This window comes from Pavona decussata, unplaced genomic scaffold (assembly GCF_977016875.1).
Source record: "Pavona decussata unplaced genomic scaffold, jaPavDecu1.1 SCAFFOLD_127, whole genome shotgun sequence".
NCBI lineage: Eukaryota > Metazoa > Cnidaria > Anthozoa > Scleractinia > Agariciidae > Pavona > Pavona decussata.
In genome coordinates, this window is record NW_028145541.1 from 1487106 (window position 1) to 1509907 (window position 22802).

General features: G+C 37.9%; 1 protein-coding gene and 1 long non-coding RNA gene across 2 annotated transcripts; one reads left to right on the forward strand and one right to left on the reverse strand.

Annotated features, from left to right (window-relative positions):
• Positions 1 to 18: 18 nt before the first annotated feature.
• LOC146469133 (uncharacterized) lies at positions 19 to 6105 on the reverse strand. Its single transcript, XR_014867311.1, has 2 exons — positions 5482 to 6105; positions 19 to 65 (listed from the first exon to the last, which is right to left on the reverse strand). It is a non-coding gene; the product is annotated as an uncharacterized LOC146469133 (long non-coding RNA).
• LOC146469134 (ATP-binding cassette sub-family G member 4-like) lies at positions 2921 to 21751 on the forward strand. The gene is made up of 14 exons (XM_085123766.1): positions 2921 to 3439; positions 8849 to 8923; positions 9685 to 9727; positions 10283 to 10415; positions 11190 to 11246; positions 12103 to 12248; positions 12714 to 12837; positions 13836 to 13950; positions 15067 to 15284; positions 16088 to 16304; positions 16620 to 16720; positions 17432 to 17590; positions 18521 to 19845; positions 20010 to 21751. The coding sequence occupies exons 1-13, from the start codon at positions 3232 to 3234 to the stop codon at positions 18884 to 18886; spliced, it is 1962 nt and encodes a 653-aa protein (XP_084979892.1). The 5' UTR covers positions 2921 to 3231; the 3' UTR covers positions 18887 to 19845; positions 20010 to 21751.
• Positions 21752 to 22802: the final 1051 nt, after the last annotated feature.

A 22802-nucleotide genomic window follows, 5' to 3' on the forward strand; every position in this document is an offset into this window, starting at 1 on the left:
GGAAGCTCTGATCTTGTAGATCTTGTAGCTTTTGCCATGTTTGTCTTCTTGTATATCTTTAATATCTGCAATTTTAAAGGAGAAAATGACAACTGAGAACACTAAAAGATAAAGGTTTTACCACCTCCCTCCCAGCAAAATGAGGTAAGTGGGTGCATAAACAGCATCAAACCGTGCAAGACCAACACTTCTAGAAACCACTTGGGCCACAGTAAGTTGAAAAAAAAATTAAGTTTTTAGCCTTAAGTTCGTTTCCTGTGGTTTTCTTTTGTGTGCATTTACACTCAATCCAGTGTTGACCTGGTTTTGCGCGAACGGATTTAACGGCTTTCCCGTGCACACAAAACTGCAGAAGCACTAAATTAAACCAAACAACAGAAAACGAACAACCTCTTTGTAGCCTGCGAACAGAGATCCCTTCGCAATCCCTCGGGTGCCGCTATCATCAAATAAATAGCTTAGCGTAAGACTTTCATAAGAGAGAAAATTGAAAAGAAGTTATAAAGTTACTTGTTTTTATTGGGTTTAGAACTTACATACAATATATTCTGACTTAACAAAAACAAGTGCACTGACTTAACGTAGTTTAGAACTTCTTTTCAAAGGATGTTTTCGGATATAAGCTTAATAATTTCTCCAACAATAGAAAACATGCAGTTACTACATAAATTACCTTTAATAAGTTAATTCATAAATGAAATTGTTGGCATAAGATTAAATATTCAATGCAAATCATTACTGTTTTTGATTTATGCTAATAATCCTGAATAATAGTTTATAATCAAATTCTGATGTGTGTTACCCTGTGAGCATAGGCCCTTCAATCTTCCTAAATAAGTCGGAAAGAGGAATGGACCTCTTCCCTGACTTATCCAGGAAGATCGAAGGGCCTGATCTGCTCGCTGGGTAGATGTGTATGTGTGTGTGTGTGGGAGGGGGGGGGGGAAGAGGGGTGGGGACAGACACAGTTTCAGGTAGAAAGGTTGGGAGTAGAGATTACTAGGTGGATTGATGCCTGGGGGGGGGGGGGGTGGGAGTACTTCACAGAATTATTTTTGGTTGGAGTGAGCGGCTCAGTTCTCCAAACCCTGACTCTATTTCAGACCAAAATATGTATCCCCTTTTTTCAGACCTGGCCTCTTGAATTCATACCCATTTTCAGATTTTCGAACCAAAATGATTAAAACTACCCTATTTCAGACCAAAACAGGCTCAAAAAACCATAACCTCTGGCACCATGCATAAGTGATGAACTTTATAAGAAGCAAAAAAACGAGCACTGAATGACTCATTCACACTAATTTGGTTTGTTGTCTGTATTGTAGCTTGCCTGTGTGACTATTTACTTGGTACTTTGCAATGGAAATAGGGTACAATAAGTGGAATGCTAAGCATGCACCCATCCCCCCCCCCCCCCAACTTCCACATCCTTCCCAATATTTAAAATGACTGCATGGGAGGCTATCCAAACACTAAGGGATTAATTAAGACCTGTGTCAGGGAATAGGTATGGATTTTAGGGGCTGGCCTGCAAAACCACTCACCTGTTTAATGGCAGGCTTTAGACCAAAATGGTTAAGGTTTTTGAGTAGTTTTGAAGGATTTCGCCCTCCCCCATCCAAAAAAAGCATAAAACTTTAATGTGATCATTCGCAATAAATTAACTTAATAAAACTTTCCTGTGGACACTGCTGTTTATGATCCTTGAGTCAAAGTTGAGGTTAGGGGACACTCCCTTACTGCTGTGGCCCTGCAGAAGATTGCCACTTTGCTAGCTAGACTTGCTACAAGCAAGGCTCCTGCTACAAGTCAATTTTTAAGGTGCGAAACGAACAAGTTCAAGTGACAGAGTTGTGAGATGAGCTACAAAGGCATGAATATATAATAAATTAATAAAACCTTTTTGCCACAGTAAGCAAAAAGTATAAATACGTCCACCCATGGAAGGGATTTTTGCTAAGACCATCCCCCTTCCCCCCCCCCCCCCCCTGCACCTCATCATAATGTTTTTGGTCGTTTACACCCCCCTCCCCTGGAATTTATAATCATCTCCCTTGGGGGGTACTGCAATAGAGATATGTGGGTGTGGATTTTGAGCTGTTTGGGTCTAAAAATGAGTCTCCTTTTAGTAGTACGATTTGATAATGGGTGGTAAAAATTACGTGCATACATACTTTCAATTACATAGTTTGGTCTGGAAACTTCCCAGTTTGGTCTTTAATTAACAGCTTCAAGAGGCAGGTTACATGCTGACGACAACTCCAGAAGGGAGTCAAGGGGTTAAAAGTTTGACCTACTACATAAAAGCTTAAAATTGAACAACGCTTTTGTTAGCACTGTTTAATAGAAGAAAGGGGTGTCGGAATTTGTTCTGACACGGTGAAGACCTTATTTATAGAAGCTATTCACTAGTGCATGCAGGTTAAGGGTTGTCTATAAAGTAACAGTACGAATTTCAAAGGTTACGTAGCCCGTCAACCAAAATTCTTTCATGATTAAAATGTGGAACTTAACGCTAGGTTTCCGGTTTATTTTTGACTTGGGAGGTCCAAGAAAACTAAACATTGTTCTTTTTATGTCTTTCGAGTACGTTCAGGGTGCGTAAGATCTAAGAGGCCAGGATAAATCTTTTTTGCGGTGTTAATCTTCTAAAAGCATTTTCAACAATGCTGTGTTATAAACGTGTCCATTCGTTTCGTGAAAGAAGCGTGCCCCCTCACGAAAAATTGTCTCTATGAAATCCATATTTTTTTTTTGACCTGATGTGAAAATAAACATGAACTACCTTGTAGTTTGTAAGCGCAAAGCATTAACATTTTTTTTTAAATCTTACACGATCCTGTGAATAGAGAGAGTATTGTCTATTTCGAAATGGTAATTATCTCTTCAACAGTCTGTGACGTAATCAAAGCCAAAAAAAATATTCTGCAGCCAAAAGGCGTATGCAACAATTTGACCTGAATTGAAATTCTAGCTGCGAGGTGAATTTACATTTATATGCGGAAAATTGCCAAGCAGCACTGGACATTCTGGAACTGGTGGTTTGCAACCTGTTCTATTCGACCGCAAGTTGCCGAGGAACCACAGGAAATTCGAAATTTGCTGGATGTCCGACAATGAATTATTAATTAATTTACATAACTTGGACTTTGAGTCGGCGGATGATGAGACAAAGAAGGGCTCACATGACTCAGAAAAATATAACCCGGTAATTACAAGTGCTTGAAATCGATGGAGAATTTTATCTCTTGTCGCGCAGAGAGCTACAAGACAGCTATCAAATGCTGTGGTGGAGAAGAGACGAGTTCGGTAGACAGCAAGGATTCAATGCTCGAAGCTGGCGAGTATCTCGAACGGCTCAGCTTCTGGCAGCGACCGAGACAGAAAGTCGACTTGGAATTCATTGATGTTACTTACAGTGTAAAACAAAGCCGAAAAGGTGAGCCTGAGTTGTCGTCCCAAGCGAATTTAGAAACATTGATCGAGAAATAATGAAAAATAAATTCGTTTTACCCGGAGCAGAGCGCGGGCACGTTGATATCGGCAGCACATCGGACAAAAGAAGCCGGATTTGAGACGTGTACATACTCGCTCTGAAAGGTTTCAAAAGGTTAATCCAATCCTAAATTATATGCGCATACTACTGGTTATTCATGTAGGTTACTTATGTTTCTTTATTTGAAGACACACTACTTATTCCACAGGGAACTATAAACGTTTTTATTTTTTTTTGCATAGCTTATTTATGTTGTGGGAGAGCATCCACCGACCGTGACGGAAGGACTGAAACAGCAATAATTTAAATTGTGGCTCACGATTTTACAAGAACATATTCCTCGTCTCCGACATTTCCATCCGACTTTACCCGGCGGGGTTTTTAGAATTCTCTAAAAATTAATGAAATAACGAGTTCGACAACCTTTTTTGTTCCAGTTTCCTGAAATACTTGTGACGTACATTTCACAATTTGCAATAACAATTGATAATGCAATGTGGTAAACACTTTCGGCTTGCGGGACAAAATGAATATTTCCGTTTCTCTTTTACTGAGTTTACTTGCATAAACAGGCTAGTGTAAGTATTTTTCTCTTTTATTCCACACTTCAAGGGCTAAATCCGTGGAAAATTTGTAGTTCTTTATCACGAAAAAAATTATTAGTACCTGCAAGACGTATTTCGTCAGACGGGCAGTACAGTGCCTGCAGGGCTCGGGTTTTCCCTGCTGGTAAAAGTTTTTTTCTCAACTTCTGAGATTTCTTAAAACGTTTAAACGCCTAATACAGAAATAACTTTAATCTCCAACGTTAATATTTGGAAGAACGACAGTCGTTTACGCTAAAGTTTATCTCAGACATGCTGTTGTGCTAAGTTAGTCGTGAGTGAGTGCCGGCCGAACTTTCCAGGCTTTCCCCATCCGTACAAATGAACAAGCTTCTTTTTTCATCTAATGCTTGTTCATTTTATCTACCAGTGACGGATTAGCGTGTGTGTTCGCACGAAAACATGAATTCGGCTCTGTACGCAAAGGTCAAGTTCTTTTACAGTTTTAAAAGTGCGATATTCCCGATTTCTTGTACTTGTGGCAGCGAATATTCGAAAAGGGTAAAATTTTTAACAAAACCTTTTGTCCTCCGCCATTAAAAATATAGCTTAGGCATCAACAGAAAAGCACTATAACCAGATGTCGCATTTAAAACGTGTAGACGCCACCAGAAATTGTACGAAAATATCACTTATGAACGTGCTAACAATGGGATCAATCTTTTTCGTCATTCTAAGATCCGTCTTAGCGCCGTAAAAAGAAGTTCAAAATTTCTACTCGTTTCTGTTGAAATGCTGTTGTGTACATTCAAAAGGACAGACGTGGAACAGTATTTTCCATAATTTGGTGTTCTTTATTTTTCAGTCTAATATATATGTCGCACTGCAGTAAAAAGGAGCGAGATCTTTCTCGTCTTTTTCTTTCATTTTCTCTTTATAAACATTGACAAACTAAAGTACAAAAGAATGAATCTTCTCAGTACTAAACATGTATCAAGTATAAATTAATTAAATGTATTCAGTGATACAACATAAATGAACTTTATCAAATAATTGCTTCAAAATAAGCTTGGCGTGCATTTTCTGTAGGGCACCAAAATCCTTGCCATCATTCTGTAACGTTCGTTCTTAAGACTACAGTATATGTATTTCCAAATGGCTACAAAAACATGTTTCATGCATGTCAGCAGAAGCAATAACTGCTGGTGATGCATATAAAATTAACCTTCCCTTTATATTGCTCCTTAGTATTTTTTTCTCAAAAATTATACAAAAAGAGAAACATTGGTGAAACAAATAACCTCTCTCAGAAGACAAGCTATGTCAGGAATGCACTGAGAATTACATATTAAGCAACTTGTTTTTTCATTGGCTCACTGGATGGTTTGTAACATATATCAAGCCAAGTTCGTGATTGACATGTAGAGTCTCCGTAAATACCTTGACAGATCTTGACATGCAACACACGCCAGCAGAGTCTTGAAATCAAGTTTTGCTAACATCTCATTGGAATACCCTAGCAATTCCTCATTGAGAGAGTAATACCAGATGACGTTTTCATCAGCTGTTCCATCTAAGGGTTCATTTTTCTCATTGTAATGGTTGTATTCTTTCTGAATCAGCTCATATTTAGTTACACAATAACAGCTATGTTTCAGTAACATCACTGGTAATGTTAAATCGAATCATGGATTATTAACCCATCGTATATATATGTGTACTCCACTGATGACCTTTGCCTGACTGTGGTGTGATTTTAGTGAGGTGATAGCATTGGTCATCAGCTCACACCACTGGCTGATCTGAGGATCAGGCCATTTGTAGTCAAACCTGTTAAAAACCTATTAAACCAGTTTTTCCACTGATCCTCTCTCACACCACTGATCTGAGTATCAGGCAATGTGAAGTCAAACCTGTTAAAACCCACTAAACCAGTTTTGCAAAGGATATAAAGAACTGTGTAACCTATCAAATTCCAGATGGATGAAAAACATTTGGCTGGTCATGAAACATGCTACTGACTTTTATAATTTAATTTTGTGTAGAGTGAATGAGGCCCTTTAATTCTGGGTAAAATTTGGCCATATTGCTGTGGTTCTTTTCATTTTGTAACATTATTTTTAAATTGTACTTTTAATGTTGGTCAGAGATAAATGATGGCGTTCTTTTTAGTTAAGGATTTGTAAGTTAATTATTTGCTGCATTCGTGTTTCACTTTTCCAAAATTTGTAGACACAATATTCACAGTAAGCTGCTAAAATCAACCTTGTTCCCAGTTGGGCAGATGAAAGACCCTGGAAATGAAGTTGGCTCAAAATGAGCTTGTTAAATATTTAAACAAATATAAATTAAGATTAAAATACCATTGCAAAAACCGTTAAAGATCAATCCTGCTTTACAACTGGATCAAACGAGATCATGATCAGTCAAACTTGATAAAAATGGAAATAAAAGTCCAAAGGACTACTTCAAGGACTGATCAAACATTGTGTGATTCTTTCAGGAAAGCATGCGAAGGGCACATCATTGAAAAAGCCAAAACCCTTGAACCTCTAGGCATTAACAAATGTGACGGACTATACTCTGTCACTAAATATAGTACAGTTTTTGTCCTTTTGCTTGTCTAACCACACGATGCTATGTCACATCATATGTACTTCCGCTTATTATTTTAATACAGTCATATATATTCCGTGAACTTGTGAGTTGTCCTAATAAACCTGATGAAGACTGGTGTTGGCCAGTCGAAATATCTTATACTCAAGCCTTCTCACGTTGTTTGCTCAGTCCTTGCAGCACTCGTTTTGACTTTCATTTCTATTTAAACAAAAACAAGTCCCTGATAGGGGTTTCAGGAATAAGGGATAGCTTGCAACTTAATTATTATAGGGATCATAAATTAACTACGAGGGATATTCAAGGAATACCCCAGTCTTGAAAAACAACAGCTTTGGAGGTAATTTAGAAACTTGTTTTTCTGAGGCATAGAGGAATTTTGCTTAAAATTTTAAGATAATGGATATCCCGACACCCCCCACCAGGACTTAAATTTTGTTATTTACAGAAATATTCAAAACACAGTTCACAAATTGAAAATCAGACAAAACATGAAATTAAGAAAACAGGTGAAAATCAGTGCACTGGGATTTTTTGCCTATTTTAAAATTAAACCTCTTCTGACCTTTAGCACCTTCATGTTCAATTGGGAGTTGTATTTCATTCTCTCCCTGTAGGCACGTGCAAAAATACACATGTGAAAAATGGCATGTTAATGTACTGTACTTTTCAGTTCATCAAGGAAAATGCTTGTTACACTTTAATAAGAAAACCAGAAACCGTTTTTCTTGATATTCATGGACTAATTTGATAAATATGGATTTTGTTTCTGTTGTAATAATAAATATTTTTAAGTACTTTGTTCCCGAAATTATTGTTTCCAGCTGGGCTGATCCGCATACCAGACATCTCAATTACCAATTTAAAAACGTACAAAAACATTTGGTTGCAGCTCAGATCTCCAGAGAAATTCTTCTGGAACTGACTTGGTGAACAAACAAAACTAAGTTATAAGTGTGGTCAGATTAAGAAAAATTTAATTTGATTGTTGCAATTTTCATGATTTTATATCATTTGTATCAAAAATGTGCTGTTAATTCACATAGCTGAAGATTTATTGGATTAATGCATGGTTTCCGGCATGTGCCATGCACGTGAGAATTTGACAGTGTTGTTAACTTGTATCTCCCAAGAGAAGAGTGTGTTTTTAATTTTTCTTCTGTGTCTATTTATTTTGCCTATCACAGTGCAAATTAAGTTTTCTTGTGTTTCCTCAATTTAATTCCTACTAGCTTTCCTAAACCCTACCAAAACTCAAAACACCTTGCTTTCTGTTTTTCTGTTATGCTTGAATTGATTAAGCTGGAAACAGGACAAAAAGAACAAAATGCAGATGACCATTTGGATATAGGCTAATGCAATATCAGTAAACCTGTCACATTCTCACACAAGGCTTCACACATGAGACACATGATATGAACCTGACCAATGCACTCCACCCCCAGGAAAACAAAGTATGTTCATCTGTAAATATTGTGGGATCTGATTACATTTTTTTCTTGTTGGGGTGGCGAGGGGGGGGGGGGGGGGTATTGGAGTCTCACACCCAGATTGGAGAGCTTGCTTGCAGGCGAGGGGGTTACTAACGATTGTAAAATTCAATCTAATTGAATCTTCGACTTCCACTTATCTTACGCATTACTAGAGGTTGTAAAATTCAATGTAAATCTTTCACTTATTCTTCAACCCTATATTTTTTCAGTATTTTTGCATTATTTGTAATAATGAACAGTGCACACTGCATTACCTTTGGATTCAGGTGGCAACTATTTTAACAAAGGAAACTTAGTACTTTCATTTGATAATATCTAAAGCTGATTCTCCTCATTTTCAAGGCCACTTTATTCTAATATTTTGAAATTTAAATTGTTTATAAAATTAATATTGATCTGTTTTAACTGAACAGTAAAAATTTATTCAGTATACATTTACATAAGCGAGCAAAATCAATAATAAAATTGAAGAACATTTTAGAGTCATCTTGACGCCATTTTCAAGTTCAATAGTTATGTCAATCTTCAGCAAACTATTTCTGACATTTTATCCTAATCATTTAGGACTTGAAAATGGTGTCATGACGACTCCAAAACGATCTTCGCTTTTATGTTAAGTGATTTCACTTGATCATGTATTACCAAATCTCTACTTGTGAGCATAGATTTAAGTCTTTTTTTGTCTGGTTGATTTTCAGATGTAAAAACGATAATCCACGGAGTGTCTGGTGAGTTTCGGAGTGGTGAATTGGTAGCAGTTCTGGGACCATCAGGTACGACATGCAGTTATAAATTTTTAAGTTGTTATTCTCACTATTTACTTTTGAAACTCTGAACCAAAACAGCAATAAAAACATTTAAGAGGGAGAAATAAACAGTGACATCTTTCAGTGCAGCATGCAAAATGTGTTACAACTTCTACTAATTAATTGGTATACTTTCACAAATTAGCAAGATGTACAATTCATGGCAATTCAGACTACTGATTGCTAACTAGCATAACCCAGTGACTGGTTGGCTACACATGGGTGTTCTTTTCAATAAACTGCCTTAGAAGTGCATGCAAGGAAAATTGCCAAACTCGCAATTGCTAACTAACTAGAAATAAACCATTTTTACCAAATGTCTTTGTTAAATAAATTGGTCTTTAGGTTTTTGTTAAAACAAGTAGACGGATTGCTCTAGCTGGTTTCTATCAGTTTTGATGGCTGGCTCAGAGCCTGGACTCCTGCCTATTTTCAGCCAAAAGAAACCTTGATCTTGCCATCTAATAATTTTGTTAAATAGTTGGTTGGACACCAACATAATAAATTTTTACCTTTCACTTGCCAATTTCATACTAAAAAGTGGCACAGTTAAATTTGAAGACTCAAAAAATATAATTAATTATCTCCATGCATATGCTTGCAAAGTAAACCTTCTCTCCATTGAGCTGACGCCCCCCATCTCTTTCCCACTATCAGATACAATTAAGAAGTGATGAGTTTTTGTTATCTCAACTATCATATTGACAGTCGCATTCTCTTCCTTTTAGGAGCTGGGAAGTCAACCTTGATTAATATACTTGCTGGATACAGGTGAGTTGCTGATTTTGGTGGCAGCAGGCATTTATAGTCAAACCACACCTCCCAAACTTAGGAAGATGATCATCTGTAGTCCTGGTCCCAGTTGTTCAAAGAGTTCATAACTTTATCAAGTGGATAAAGTGTACTAGTTGGGGTACAATCATTTTTATTTACTGTATAGCGGTTTTTCCACACATGTTTTTAATTCTAGTTCGCTATAATAATTTTTATTAGAAAGGGTAGCACAGTGGCGAAAAGACTCCCCCCCTCCTTCCATGTCCCCCATGATGCGACCCAAGTTCAATTGCCGGACTTGGTGTCACATGGGAGTTGAGTTTGTTGTTGGTTCTGTTTCTTTCAACGACAGGTTTTTCTCCAGATACTCTATTTTTCCCTTTCCTCAAAAACAAACATTTCCAAATTCCAGTTCAATCTGGAGAGCATCCTCAATTAGTGCTGTGTGCTAAATATATTAACACTGCTTTAGTTAGTTAGTTAGTTATTTAGTATTTTTTAAAGTGGGATCACAACATTTTAACTGTAACATTGAACACATTTTTCCCTTAGAACTAAAGATGCAGGCGGCCAAGTCTTGATCAATGGTGTGGAACGGAACTTACGACAGTTCCGTAAGATGTCATGTTACATCATGCAAGACGACATACTCTTGCCACACCTCACTGTTATGGAATCCATGATGGTAAATAAATTGACTTCGTTATTTTTCAAAATAATTTGATGTTATCCATGATATTCGCTTGAGAATTACAATTATACTATTTACAAGGCTAAAAAGGTAAAAGATATTAAAAACCAAACGTTTTGGACTAATCAAGTCATCTTCAGGGTAAAACCTGACGTTTGGTTTTTAATATCTTTTAACTTTTTAGCCTTGTAAATAGTATAATAATTGTAATTCGATGTTAGTCTTACATGTTTTCTCTTTTTCTCTTTTCTGAATGATAATGAAAGCATTCAGAGTTTTTGGATTCGCACCTAAATAATATTAATATTGAAGGGCGCAGTGGAAAAAGGGTATAAGTGCTGATTTTTTTCGGGGAAAAAAAGAGCTCGAAATTGCCCAATTTTTCATATACAGGCTCATTATTTCATGATAAGCCTTGATTTGTTTTTATTTTTTAGCTGGAAGACTTAATTTCAGAGATATTTAACTCTGAAGTTGGCTGATTTTGACAAAAGGTTCACTAAAGAGGTGTAACTAGCAAAGTGTGGAATTCATAAACAGACTAAAATCAACAGAGCATAGAAATCCAACAACTTTTAGACTTGCTAGTTCATTCGGTAATTTCCCCTCAAATAAGTGCTTTCATTGCCTAAATTGCGCAAACACGCAATAATTGTTGTTAATAATAATAACGTGTTATGCTAAATTATGTTTTATTCACACGTCTTGGAGTGTAATTTATTGATGACTTTTTATTAAATTATGGTATTGAATTATTTATTTCTTTAGGTGTCTGCTAATTTGCATCTCAGAGAATGTCTGGCTCATGAAGACAAAGAAAGAGTGGTAAGTACCTTTTTATGACAGCTGATCCACCAAGACAAGACGTTTTTGTGTACTATCGGAAATCTCATGGCCCACTTCCAATGCAGAATAATGGATTTCTGCCTAACAATGCAAGCTGAGCCCCCAAATTCAGGACTTAAAAGAGAGATTCAGAATTACATATTTTATGACAAACAGCAAACAGCACAAATGACCATGCGGCCATGTTTATCCTTCATTTGCCGCTTACTGTTTTCAGTTTCTCAGTAAATGTAATGTAAAGTTTTGCACTCTTCTCATCTAGGTACTCATTTTTGCAAGAAAACATTAAAGTGAATCTGACATAATATTGTCATTTGCAATGGACAAAATTCTAAATTTTTCTTTTCTGCTCTTGATTCTTTAGTTGGAGAGGGACTTTTCATTTGAAGGCAGTTTATTAGAGTTGGAGCTGAAGTTGGAGCTAAATTGAAGGCCGCGTGCCAGAATTCAGAGCGCGGTTGTTCGTAAACCGATAAATGCTAACCCCCGATTAAAAATTAACCGAGGTTTTCATCTTGCTTGTTAAAAATGTTTCTAAAGCTGATTTTAAGCTAAAGGTAATGAAAAGTCTAACTTAAAACTTAAGGGCAAAAATCTTTTTAAAAAATGATTACTGATAAGTAATAAAATTTGAATCAAAGTTCTCGTTAACCCAGGATTAGCTTAATCTGGCTTTGAACAACTGGGCCCAGGCATTTGAGGGAGGTGAAAAATGGGCCTGAAATTTGATGTGAGACAGTTACACTCAGCCTTTCCAGGGCTCCTTCTGATAACAGAGTCAGTTTTGACTCTGACTGGATCAGTGATTGTTTTGTGTATTTGAATGTTTTCCCAGATAAATGAAATCCTGCTGAACCTGGGCTTGACAGAGACAGCTAACACAAGGCTGAGTGAGATTTCTGGAGGCCAGAGAAAAAGGCTCGCCATAGCATTGGAACTTGTCAATAACCCACCTGTGATCTTCCTTGATGAACCAACAAGGTAACTGAGGTGTATTTCTAATTCATTCCTGAAATTTCTGTTGCCCCTGGCCATTTCCTGGGGGATCGGGGATGGCGCAGTGGTGAGAGCACTCACTCCTTACCAGTGTGGTCTAGGTTGAGTTCCTGGACTCATTTTTATACGTGGTTTGAGTTTGTTGTTGGTTCTTGTCCTTCTCCGATAAGTTTTTGTCAAGATACTCCACTTTTCCTCTCTCCTCATAAAACAACATTTCCAAATTCCAATTCGATCTGGATTATTCAGTGTCACGCAGTTTATCATGAGCCTCTGGCTCGGGAGGTTGGGCAAGTACACCCCCTGTAATATTGACATTAAATAAATAACTTTACTTTCTATTACACACCTCATGAAAAATCAATAGTCCCCCTTAATAGCAACATGGTTTTTCTCAATACTTTGTGTATAGTTTGGTGTATTTATGCTTAAATAAATGTGTTTTGACAGTGGTTTGGATAGCTCATCTGCATATCAATGCATCAGCCTCATGCGGACACTCGCTCACAGTGGGAGGACTGTGGTTTGTACCATTCATCAACCAAGTGCAAAGCTCTTTGAAATGTTTGACAAGGTTAGTTGCTGCATTGTATCATTGACAACCATCTTCACAGAAAACTCCTAGCTTTCCTTCCCCATGGACAATACAAGTAGCATGAGCAAAATTATGCCCTTGTAATTACTGAAGCCAAAATGCAGCTTCAAAATTTTTTCAGTACCTTATGTCGAGGAAATGACCATAACTTGTTCTCAAATGTTTAGGCATGTTTTTGATACCATTATAGTTGTATCAAATGATAAAGAATGGTTCTATTAATCTGTCAAAGAAAAAGTGCTGCAAAGTGATGGAAACCAGTGCCAGCCACCTTAAGTTAGCACAGTTTCATGAAGCAACATTAGTAGGGGAAATCCTGAGACCTCACTGGCCTAAGTTTTGTCATGAATTTTCTTAATTGATGCTCATTTCATTGTAAATATGGTTTTCAGAGACATGAAAGATTCGGTGATCAAAGGCAGCCTTTGACTAGTGCGTCTGTCATGAGCAACCATATGCAAAAAATGCCAGTTACTGAGTGAAATCTCTAAAGGGTATATTCCGGTAGTATGCATGGCAGGTGCGTTAAGAGGGTAACTATGAACAGTCCCTTAATTTTTCTAAGGGATAGTTGAATGAGTGATCCACCCAAGTGAATGCAAAGTTTCCTCCCGCAGGGAGACTGCATGTCTTATCTCCCCCCCCCCCCCTCCCCACCTTGGAGGCAATTTTCTTTCCCGTCCACGTGGCTCATTCCCTTCACTATCCATAAGAAAAATTAGAGACTGCTCATAGTCAAGAGGAGGAACAGGGGAATTCACAAGTGCTCCTAGAGGAGAGCATAAAAAGGAATGGAGGAAGAAGAGGGTGCTCTCAGCCTCTCTCTGTCAATGTGCTTGTTTATATCTCTCTTCCTTCTACCCTAAAGTGCCTACCATGCAGGTTAGAAAAAATAGACTTTGTGGTCATCTGAGATCTACAGTACAGGTCGTTCAGACTTGAGTTCCTAATAGTCCTGCCTTGTTATTTTATTGCAGTTGTACATCTTAGCAGAGGGAAATTGCCTGTACCATGGTCCTGTGCAAGACCTGTTATCGTACTTGTCCATTGAAGGGCTGGTTTGTCCCAAATACCACAATCCAGCTGACTATAGTAAGAACTTCAGTGAATTTAAGGCTGTTAACTTGTTACAGGTATTACACCAAAATAAGCAGACCACAGCAAAGTACTAATCAGTAGCCTCCATAGCAGTTCCAAGCAAATGCAAGAAGCAAACGAAAACTTCTGAAATGTCCTGCCCTCTCGGAAAGGAAACAACTGGTAACAGTTTTGTTTAAATGATCCCAGTTTAAGTTTTCAACCACAGACTCAACAGTTAGAACCACCTTGTACAGCATTACAAACAGCACCACAGGAAAGCACTACTCAGTAGCTTTCATTTGAATGGTCATACTTTAGGATTTCATCCACAGTCTCTAAAGTTAGAACCACCTTGTACAGCATAATAAACAGCACCACAGGAAAGTTTTGTTGGCGGTGTATGACGATGCGGGAAAATCAGATTTTAGCAAGGGCTATTGGAATCCAAAAGGAAAATTGGGAGTAACCACGCATTTTTCAGAGATAATTAAGCAACAATAATTTAAAAAAAAAAAACAGTAAAATACAAAGCAATGCCGTGATGGCGTTTCTTTCCATATTGAAGCTTTATTATCTCTGAAAAATGCATGGCTACAACAAAATTTTCTTTTTGAATACCAAGAGTACTTACTAAGTTCTGGTTTCTCCACATAGTTTTAAACCACGCAAAAATATCCCTGTGTTAGTAGGCACCATTCATGGGAAGCCCGAGTATCTTGAGGTGCGCAGAACGTATGCGCAGTAGCAAAGTAGGTAAAAGTAAAGTCGCAGAAGAGCCTAAGTGGCCCACACGGCCAGAGCTTAGCCCGGTTTCTGTAGCATAAAGTAACTAGGAGTATTGCTACTCCCCCCTTGATGGGATGCTAGTCCATCGCAGGGTTACCCCCAGCAGTATGTCGCCAGTACCCATTTATACACCTGAGCGAAGAGAGACAATGTGGAGCAAAGGTTCTTGTTTAAGGAAACAACACAGCAATGAAGAGACCAACCTGGCCTCGAATCAACGACCCTTAGATCCTCCAACCGTCCGATCGAAAGTCCGACGCGCTAACCACTACACCACCACGCCTCCACGTAGCAAAGTAGGCACTGTCCTTAAATGCCTTCTTTGACTGTGTTTGTTTGCAGTAATTGAAGTAGCGTCAGGGGAGTATGGTGACAATGTGATCCCCAGCTTAGTGAAGGCGTGGAAAGCACGTGAAGAGAGCATGACACAGGAGAAGAGTCTCACAAGTAGCACGAGCTGTAGCTACGACTCCAGGAACATGGTGGTGTCCATGCTGCCAAACTGTAATGTAAAAACCAGCACTGACAGTATAATACACGCTGCTAGTCAAACAACGCAGGTGAGTGGCTGTCCTAGCCTACATAGCTGGCGGTAATAGACCCTTCTCCAAAATGGCGGCTGAAAATTCAAATAAGTTAAAATTAAAAACGTATACCAGCACTAGAAAGAGCACTTTTACTTTAGTAACCCTTCAAAGTTTCAGCATATCAGGTGTAATATCAGCTGAGAAAATGTAAGTTAAAAAATGAAAAATTTACAGACGTTTATATGACTGGGGTTATGACGTATACCCCCAGTCATACAAACGTCTGTAAATTTGTCAAATTTCATCTTACATTTCCTAAGCTGATATAACACCTAATATGCTGAAACTTTGCAAGGTTACTAAAGTAAAGGTGCTTCTTTTAGTGCTGGTATCAGTTTTTCATTCAGTTCAATTTTAACTCATTCAAATCTGTTGCCGCCATTTTGGAGAAGGGTCTATTGAGTATGAGCTGATACCGATGCCAAATACGTACTCGATATAATCGATACCGGTGTGTCGTATCGATACTTGTGAGAAATATCGACTATTTCGATCCCTTTCGATACTGCTCACGTGACTGCTAGCTTGAAATACAGAAGGCTGTTTTAGCGTCATTATTTTGCTGTTTGTGCTGATGTGCTGTTGCACTGCGCTCGAACGAAGTATCACAAAAATTAATGATGGTAATGGGGCTAAGTGGAGTTCAAATTTTATTTATGCCCAAATCATTTTTTATGTTTCAGGGAGCGCGATTAAGTTTTTGTTCGGATTCTCCAGTTTTCCTCTCACCATAAAAACTAGATTCCCATTTATTTCATATTTTATTTTATCTTCAGTTTATGGTGTTGTTCAAGCGAGCTGCCCAGTCCATCTTTAGGGATCGTGTCTTCACTCATCTGCGGTTCGTGTCCATAGCATCTGTTGGTGTGCTTATAGGACTCTTGTATCACGGCATTGGAAATGACGGCAACAAAGTCTTCAACAACACTGGCTGTCTGTTCTTCTCTCTTCTTTTCCTCATGTTTACTTCGCTCATGCCAACAGTTCTAACATGTAAGTAAAGTTAAGTTAGAGCGGTTTCCAATTGAGTGACGTAAAACCAAAACCAAAGTAATTACTCTGGCCAATCACAATAAACGTAAACAACACAACGAGCTAATCAGAATTCGAAACAAATACATGGAACTGGCGCCAAGCGCGGCAAAACGCGTGCGGCCAAAACACAAATGGTTTCGGTTTGGAGTCCAATTGGTTGAGAAAGTGGCGCGAGTTTTGTTAACCAATCACAGAGCGTAGTAATGCAAAACCAAAGCAAACGCAAAATTACTTTCGACACTCAATTTATGTAATTTTGTTTTCCGTTTGCAGTCCCCATGGAGAAGCTTGTGTTTATTCGTGAACATCTGAACAACTGGTACAGTCTCAAGTCGTATTATTTGGCAAAAACAATGGCTGATGTACCATTCCAGGTGAGATATTAACCCTTTAAGTTCTAACAGTGATCAGCATCAAATTTCTCCTTGTAATATCAACGTTTATTCAACCTCTGAAGTCATGAAAATTAAGGATATGATCACTCAAGATGAATTTTCTTGTTATTTTAATACCTTCTCCCCAGTACTTTTATAAGAAAATTGTGGGGACAAGATAGGAGAATTTGTTCTTTGATATAAGGGGTTAAAGGGTTAACGGAGATGTTAAACGTTCGCCAACTTATTTAGGAGGGACAGCAGCCGAGCGGCACGGGCGCTGGACGTAAAATCCGGAGTTGGCCAGCAGCGATTTTAAGTCCCGCTATGAGTGGCAGTTAGCTGGAGGTAGCCCCGAGTTCAACTCCTCGGCCATGCTTGTAAATAGCCAGCTGGTCGCTTCCTGTCATTTGGGATTTAAAAGAAATTTGGCAATTGTTTCAATTGTTTCACACAAAAGAACTTCCGCTCACTGACAATAACGGCAACCGTATGACGTCACAAAATCAAAAATGGCGGCGTGAGGGAAATTTAAAAGCGAAAATAGACGATAATCGTTAGTAATTTTTAGCGTGCACTTTAATGTTATTTCTACTTTACAAATTAAAATTTAGAATTTAGAATTTAGACTTTGCTAACAATTTAATGTCAAAGCTTTTTGTCAGAGTAGAGGTTCCCTTTAACGACTCATGTGTCTGCATCTCTCAACAGATTTTCTTGCCAGTGATCTACTGTACAATAGTGTATTTCATGACGGACCAGCCCAATGAAGGATTGCGTTACACACAGTTTCTGTCAATCACAATACTCACGTGTCTTGTGGCGCAGTCCATTGGGCTCCTTATAGGGACAGTGGCACCCAGTCTCCCGGTGAGTTTTAACTTCAACAGACAGTTCGTTCCCAGAGCCTACGATCTATTGGTCAGCGGTTGGATGGTGTAACAACTTAAAAAACCGCGGGGGCCTGGGGATGGGAATGACAGACAGCTGATTAATGCTGGTATTGCGCATGTTGGTTAAGTCAATGTTAAATCTCTTTACCAGAGTCTGCGCACTAAGATTTAGAGCGAACGTTTTCGCAAAAAGGGAATTATGTGAGCTAATTTTTGAAAGAATATAAACGTTCCTCTTGAATAAAGTTAAGAAATGAGGTGACCAACCAGTTACTTAGTTTTAGCAACTGGAAACATCTATTTGAAGTGCCTTTCTCTCAAAGGAAAGGTTTACTCAAATGTAACCTCCACTGTCAAAACATGTTAACGTTACATTATTGAAAATACAATTTTCTTTGAAATTTCATTGAAAATCATGGAAATAATATTTCAGTTTCGGAAAAAACATAATTTGATTATCGGCTATTTTCGCTTTTAAATTTCCCGCGCGCCGTCATCTTGGATTTCATGACGTAATAAAGTTGCTCAATTGTTTTACACAACAGAACTTCTGCTGAATAACAATAGCGACAACCATTACACGTCATCAAATTCAAAATGGCTGCCCCCAGGAAATTTAAAAGCGAAAGTTGTCGATAATCATATCTAATTTTTAACACACTTGAATGTCATTTCTATGTTTTAGACAAATATTTAGAATTTAGACACTATTTCCAACGCTTAACCGTCAATTTTTTGTGAGAGTGGAGGTTCCCTTTAAAGGAGAACCCTTCGCGAGAAAACCAAAAATTGTCAAAAAAAAAACAATAAAATACACTTAATTTTCGTTCAAATCGAAATTTAAATAATTTGTCGAGAATTGCAGGTAACCGCACCAAACGTTTTAACCTTGCACTTTCCTTCTCAGACGGCAGTGTACGTCGCTCCAGTGACTGGGATCCCTGTGTTACTGTTCAGCGGTTTCTTCGTGAATTTTGACACCATACCAAAGTACATGCAGTGGCTCACATACGTCTCCTACGCGCGGTACAGCTGGGAAGGAACTGTAGTCGCCATATATGGAAATAAACGAGGACCTTTAGAGTGCAAGGACAAGCGGTGTATATTCGAAAATAGCAAGGACGTTTTAGACGCCATGGACGTAGAAGAGAATGCTCTTTACCTAGAAGGGGCCAAGATTTATTTCGATGGCTTTGTGCTTCTACTATTTTTCATTTCCCTGAGATTAGCCGCGTATCTTGTATTGCGGTACAAAGTGAAGTCATACCATTAACGAAGAGATGGCAATGTGGTTGGAAAACGTTCAAGATTCGTCGTCCATTTGCAAGGTTTTGACTGTTTTAAAGCGAGCTTGCGGTGGTTTTTTGTTTTCTGGGAATGGTGAAGTTGAGTTAGATGGGGGGTTTTGTGAGCTGTAGGTGAAATTTTATACATTGTTGAATTTAGTTTCTTAAAATGGAGTTTATATGAGCGTACCACAAAGGGTTCGTAAGGGGTACCGTTTTAGGGATCCATTTGAATGCAACAGTAACCAGTTAATTGTGTTTTATCCTCTTTTACATATATATACACTCAAAATAATAGCATTAAACAAGCGAATTTCCACTGTGTGGAACAAAATGTTATGATATCAGTTACTATAAATTCTTTTATGTGTTCTTATTATCTAAGGTGTTGGGACGTGTGCTTCTTATTCCTGTACATTGAGATATACATACGTTTAAACTAAATTGTTTTACTATCCAGCGTTTAAAGAGAGCAGATTAATAACTTTTTTTTTTGGGGGGGGGGGGGGGGGGGCATGTACCAACGGCACGTGTCACATACTCCATGTATATGTGACGTCATAGAGCAACAACCTCAAAGAATTAGGAACTAGCAAACGCGTGGTTACTGAGTCAGATGCCTGGTTGCTAAGTCAAACGCGTGGTTGCTAAGTCCCTGCAGTCTTTAGCTCTTTAGATTGCCAAGATAAGGTACAAAGTTTAACAAATGCGCTTGCAGAAAGTTGAGAAAAGCATCAGTGCAACTAAGAAATGCCAAACTATTTTTTGTCAATGGTAAACTTGTGCTGTCAACAAACCTTAAATCGACTTTTTTGCTATAAGCAAGCCTTAACTTGAGAATCATCCTTTACAGCATATTAAACACAAGTGAAGGGAATTACTGCTAGGTAGCTTTCATTTGAATGATCATCATTAAGGATTCCATTCATGGACTCTAACGTTAGAAGTAGCTTTCATTTGAATGGTCACACTTTAGGATTTCATCCATAGACTCAAAAAATAGAACCACCTTGTACAGCATAATAAACAACACCACAGGAAAGTACTGCTCAGTAACTTTCATTTGAATGGTCACACTTTAGGATTTCATCCATAGACTCAAAAATAGAGCCACCTTGTACAGCATAATAAACAGCATCACAGGAAAGTACTGCTCAGTAGCTTTCATTTGGATGGTCACACTTTAGGATTTTGTTTAGAACCACAATTCTCGCGGTTTGTCTTTTAAACAGGCTGATGTGTTCAATTGTTTGATTGCTTCTTGGTTAAAGGGAGAGTAGAGAGCTGGACTCTCGTTTCTGTGATTTTTGTTCCTTTTCCAAAGCATTTTTAAGTCTTGTGCAGTTTGTTGTTATAAGAAACCATCCATGGCTGGACCATTCACTCATCTGATAACGTGCAGGCATTGTTTCTGAGATTTGAACTCTTTAACAACAAGATGACGTGACAAGATGCAATCCATACCTTCAATATTCAATGCAGTAACTAGTCTGATTCATTTGTTGTCTCTTGGACAGATGAATTTCTTCAATATCACTTTGGCCTATGTTCTTTTGTGGCTAACACATATGAAAGCTGTTATCCTTTTAACTCCCATAGTTTCCAAGTTCACTGAAAGGAAACCCAATTTTTGTTTTGGCATAATATTGTGAAACAAGCAGTATTATACATGGCAAAGTGACTTTCATTTGAGTGGTCACACCTTACCATTTCATGTCAGAACCACCTTGTATAGCTTAATAAACAGTACCACAAGTACTGCTCAGTAGTTTTCATTTGAATGGTCACACTTTAGGATTTCACCCAGACTTAAGAGTTAGAACCACCTTGTACAGCATAATAAACAGCACCACAAGAAATTTCGGCTCAGTAGCTTTCATTTGAATGGTCATACTTTAGGATTTCACCCAGACTCAAGAGTTAGAACCACCTTTTACAGGATAATAAACAGCACCACAAGAAAGTACTGCTCAGTAGCTTTGTTTTGAATGCTGAATAGAACCATCTTGCAAGACATACTAAATAGTTCCACATGAAAGTACTGCTCAGTAGCTTTGACACAAAATTATTAATGGCCACATTTTAGAATTCCGTCTTCAGACTCCCAAATTAGAACCACCATGAACTGTATAAGGAAGTATTCGTCACTAAATTTTCATTTGAATGTTTATTGTTTTATCTTCAGGCCCAAAGTTAAGATTCAGTTTGTCTTTGGGTATGAAAATATATTTTTGGTAAATCGTATATTGCCATGGGTCGAAGGGATTGAATGTTTACTGAACAATAACAGTATTAATTTATTAATATAAAATGAAGAATTTTAATTATACCCGAAGAGCTATTTACCTCTTCCTCGGTGAGTTTGTGATGTGTTGTTACGTTTCCCCAGAGTTTTTTTACGTTTTGTTTCATACATTTATAAATTTACAGACAAACGTCAAGACCAGGGAAAAATCGATTTGGGTAGAATACTTAGCTTATTTACGTTAGAATAATAAGTTTATTTACGTCTTATTTACTAAATTTATAAATTTACCGACGAACGTTAAAGGCCAGGAAAAGTCGATTTGGTTAGTGATTAGAACAGAAAGTTTTGTTGAAGGATTAGTGAAATTTATACCAGTCCAGGATGAGTTACTAGCGGGTTGAGGACAAAGTTTATTAGACCGGTCTTCAATAATGTGAAAGAGAATGTGTATAGCTAGCGAAGACCACAATCGTTTTCAATGCACACTATATTTTCATCAGCACTAATAAAAGTTTGTCAAGGTTAAAATTCTTGAAACGGTTCTATGGTTCTTGCACTGTAAACTTTGTTAATATATACAAAATAAAGATGATTTGTAACTGTTTTAGTCTTTGCGTTTCTAGCTGAACAAAGAGGTAATTAATCATACAGCCAAATGTAGAGTTTCCTAAATGGAAGGCCATTTTGGTTGTTAACCGATTCGAACCGCTAAAAGGACGGGCCAATTTAGTTGAACCCCGGGGCTGGGGGGATTCTTGTAGGGGTTAAAACTCGTAGTTTGGTACCCCTTAGGGCGCTTAAATCTAAAATGACTTCCGTAAGATGGTACCTTTTACGGTATTGAGCCGAGAACTATTAAAGATTGAATCCCGGGGATAGGGGGACTCTCGTAGGGGTTAAAACTCGTAGTTTGGTATCCCTTAGGGTGCTAAAATCTAAAATGACTTCCGTAAGATGATACCTTTTACGGTATTGAGTTGAGGAATATTAAAGATTGTCAAAGTTTCAGTGTATTATTTTAGAGTTGTACCAACTAGATGGTGCGTAAGTCCTTAAAGTTTCCTTGCAAGGCGCTTCCAGGTGCGGTCTTTCGACTATCAGCCAAGGACACTTTTGAATATCTGATCACGGTCACAGAATTATACCAGTAAAATATAGCTTCATTTCAAAGGTGCCTTTACACGGCACTCTTTGCTGTCAAAGTTTAGCATTACGTTTCCTTGCCAGCTGCTGATGTACCTATGTTTACACACGACAACTTGTACTTGTAATTTGAAAACTTTAGATTCTCGTGTGAAAACCGAATTTTTTTCTAGACCGAAAGAGCGAAGCGAAGACGTTGAGGAAGTAAAAAGAGCGTCTTTTTAAGGTAATCTCCACTGGCAAAAAACTTTGACGTTAAATTGTTGGAAATGTCTAAATTCTAAATTTTAGTTTGAAAAGTAGAAATAACATTCAAGTGTGCTAACAATTAGATACGATTGTCGTCTATTTTCGTTTTTAAATTTCCCACGCGACCCCATTTTGGACTTTATGACGTCATACGATCGACGCTGTTCTCAGTGAGCGGAAGTTCTTTTGTGTGAAACAATTAAACAACCGTATTACGTCATGAGATCTAACATAGCGGTGCCCGGGAAATTTAAATGCAGAAA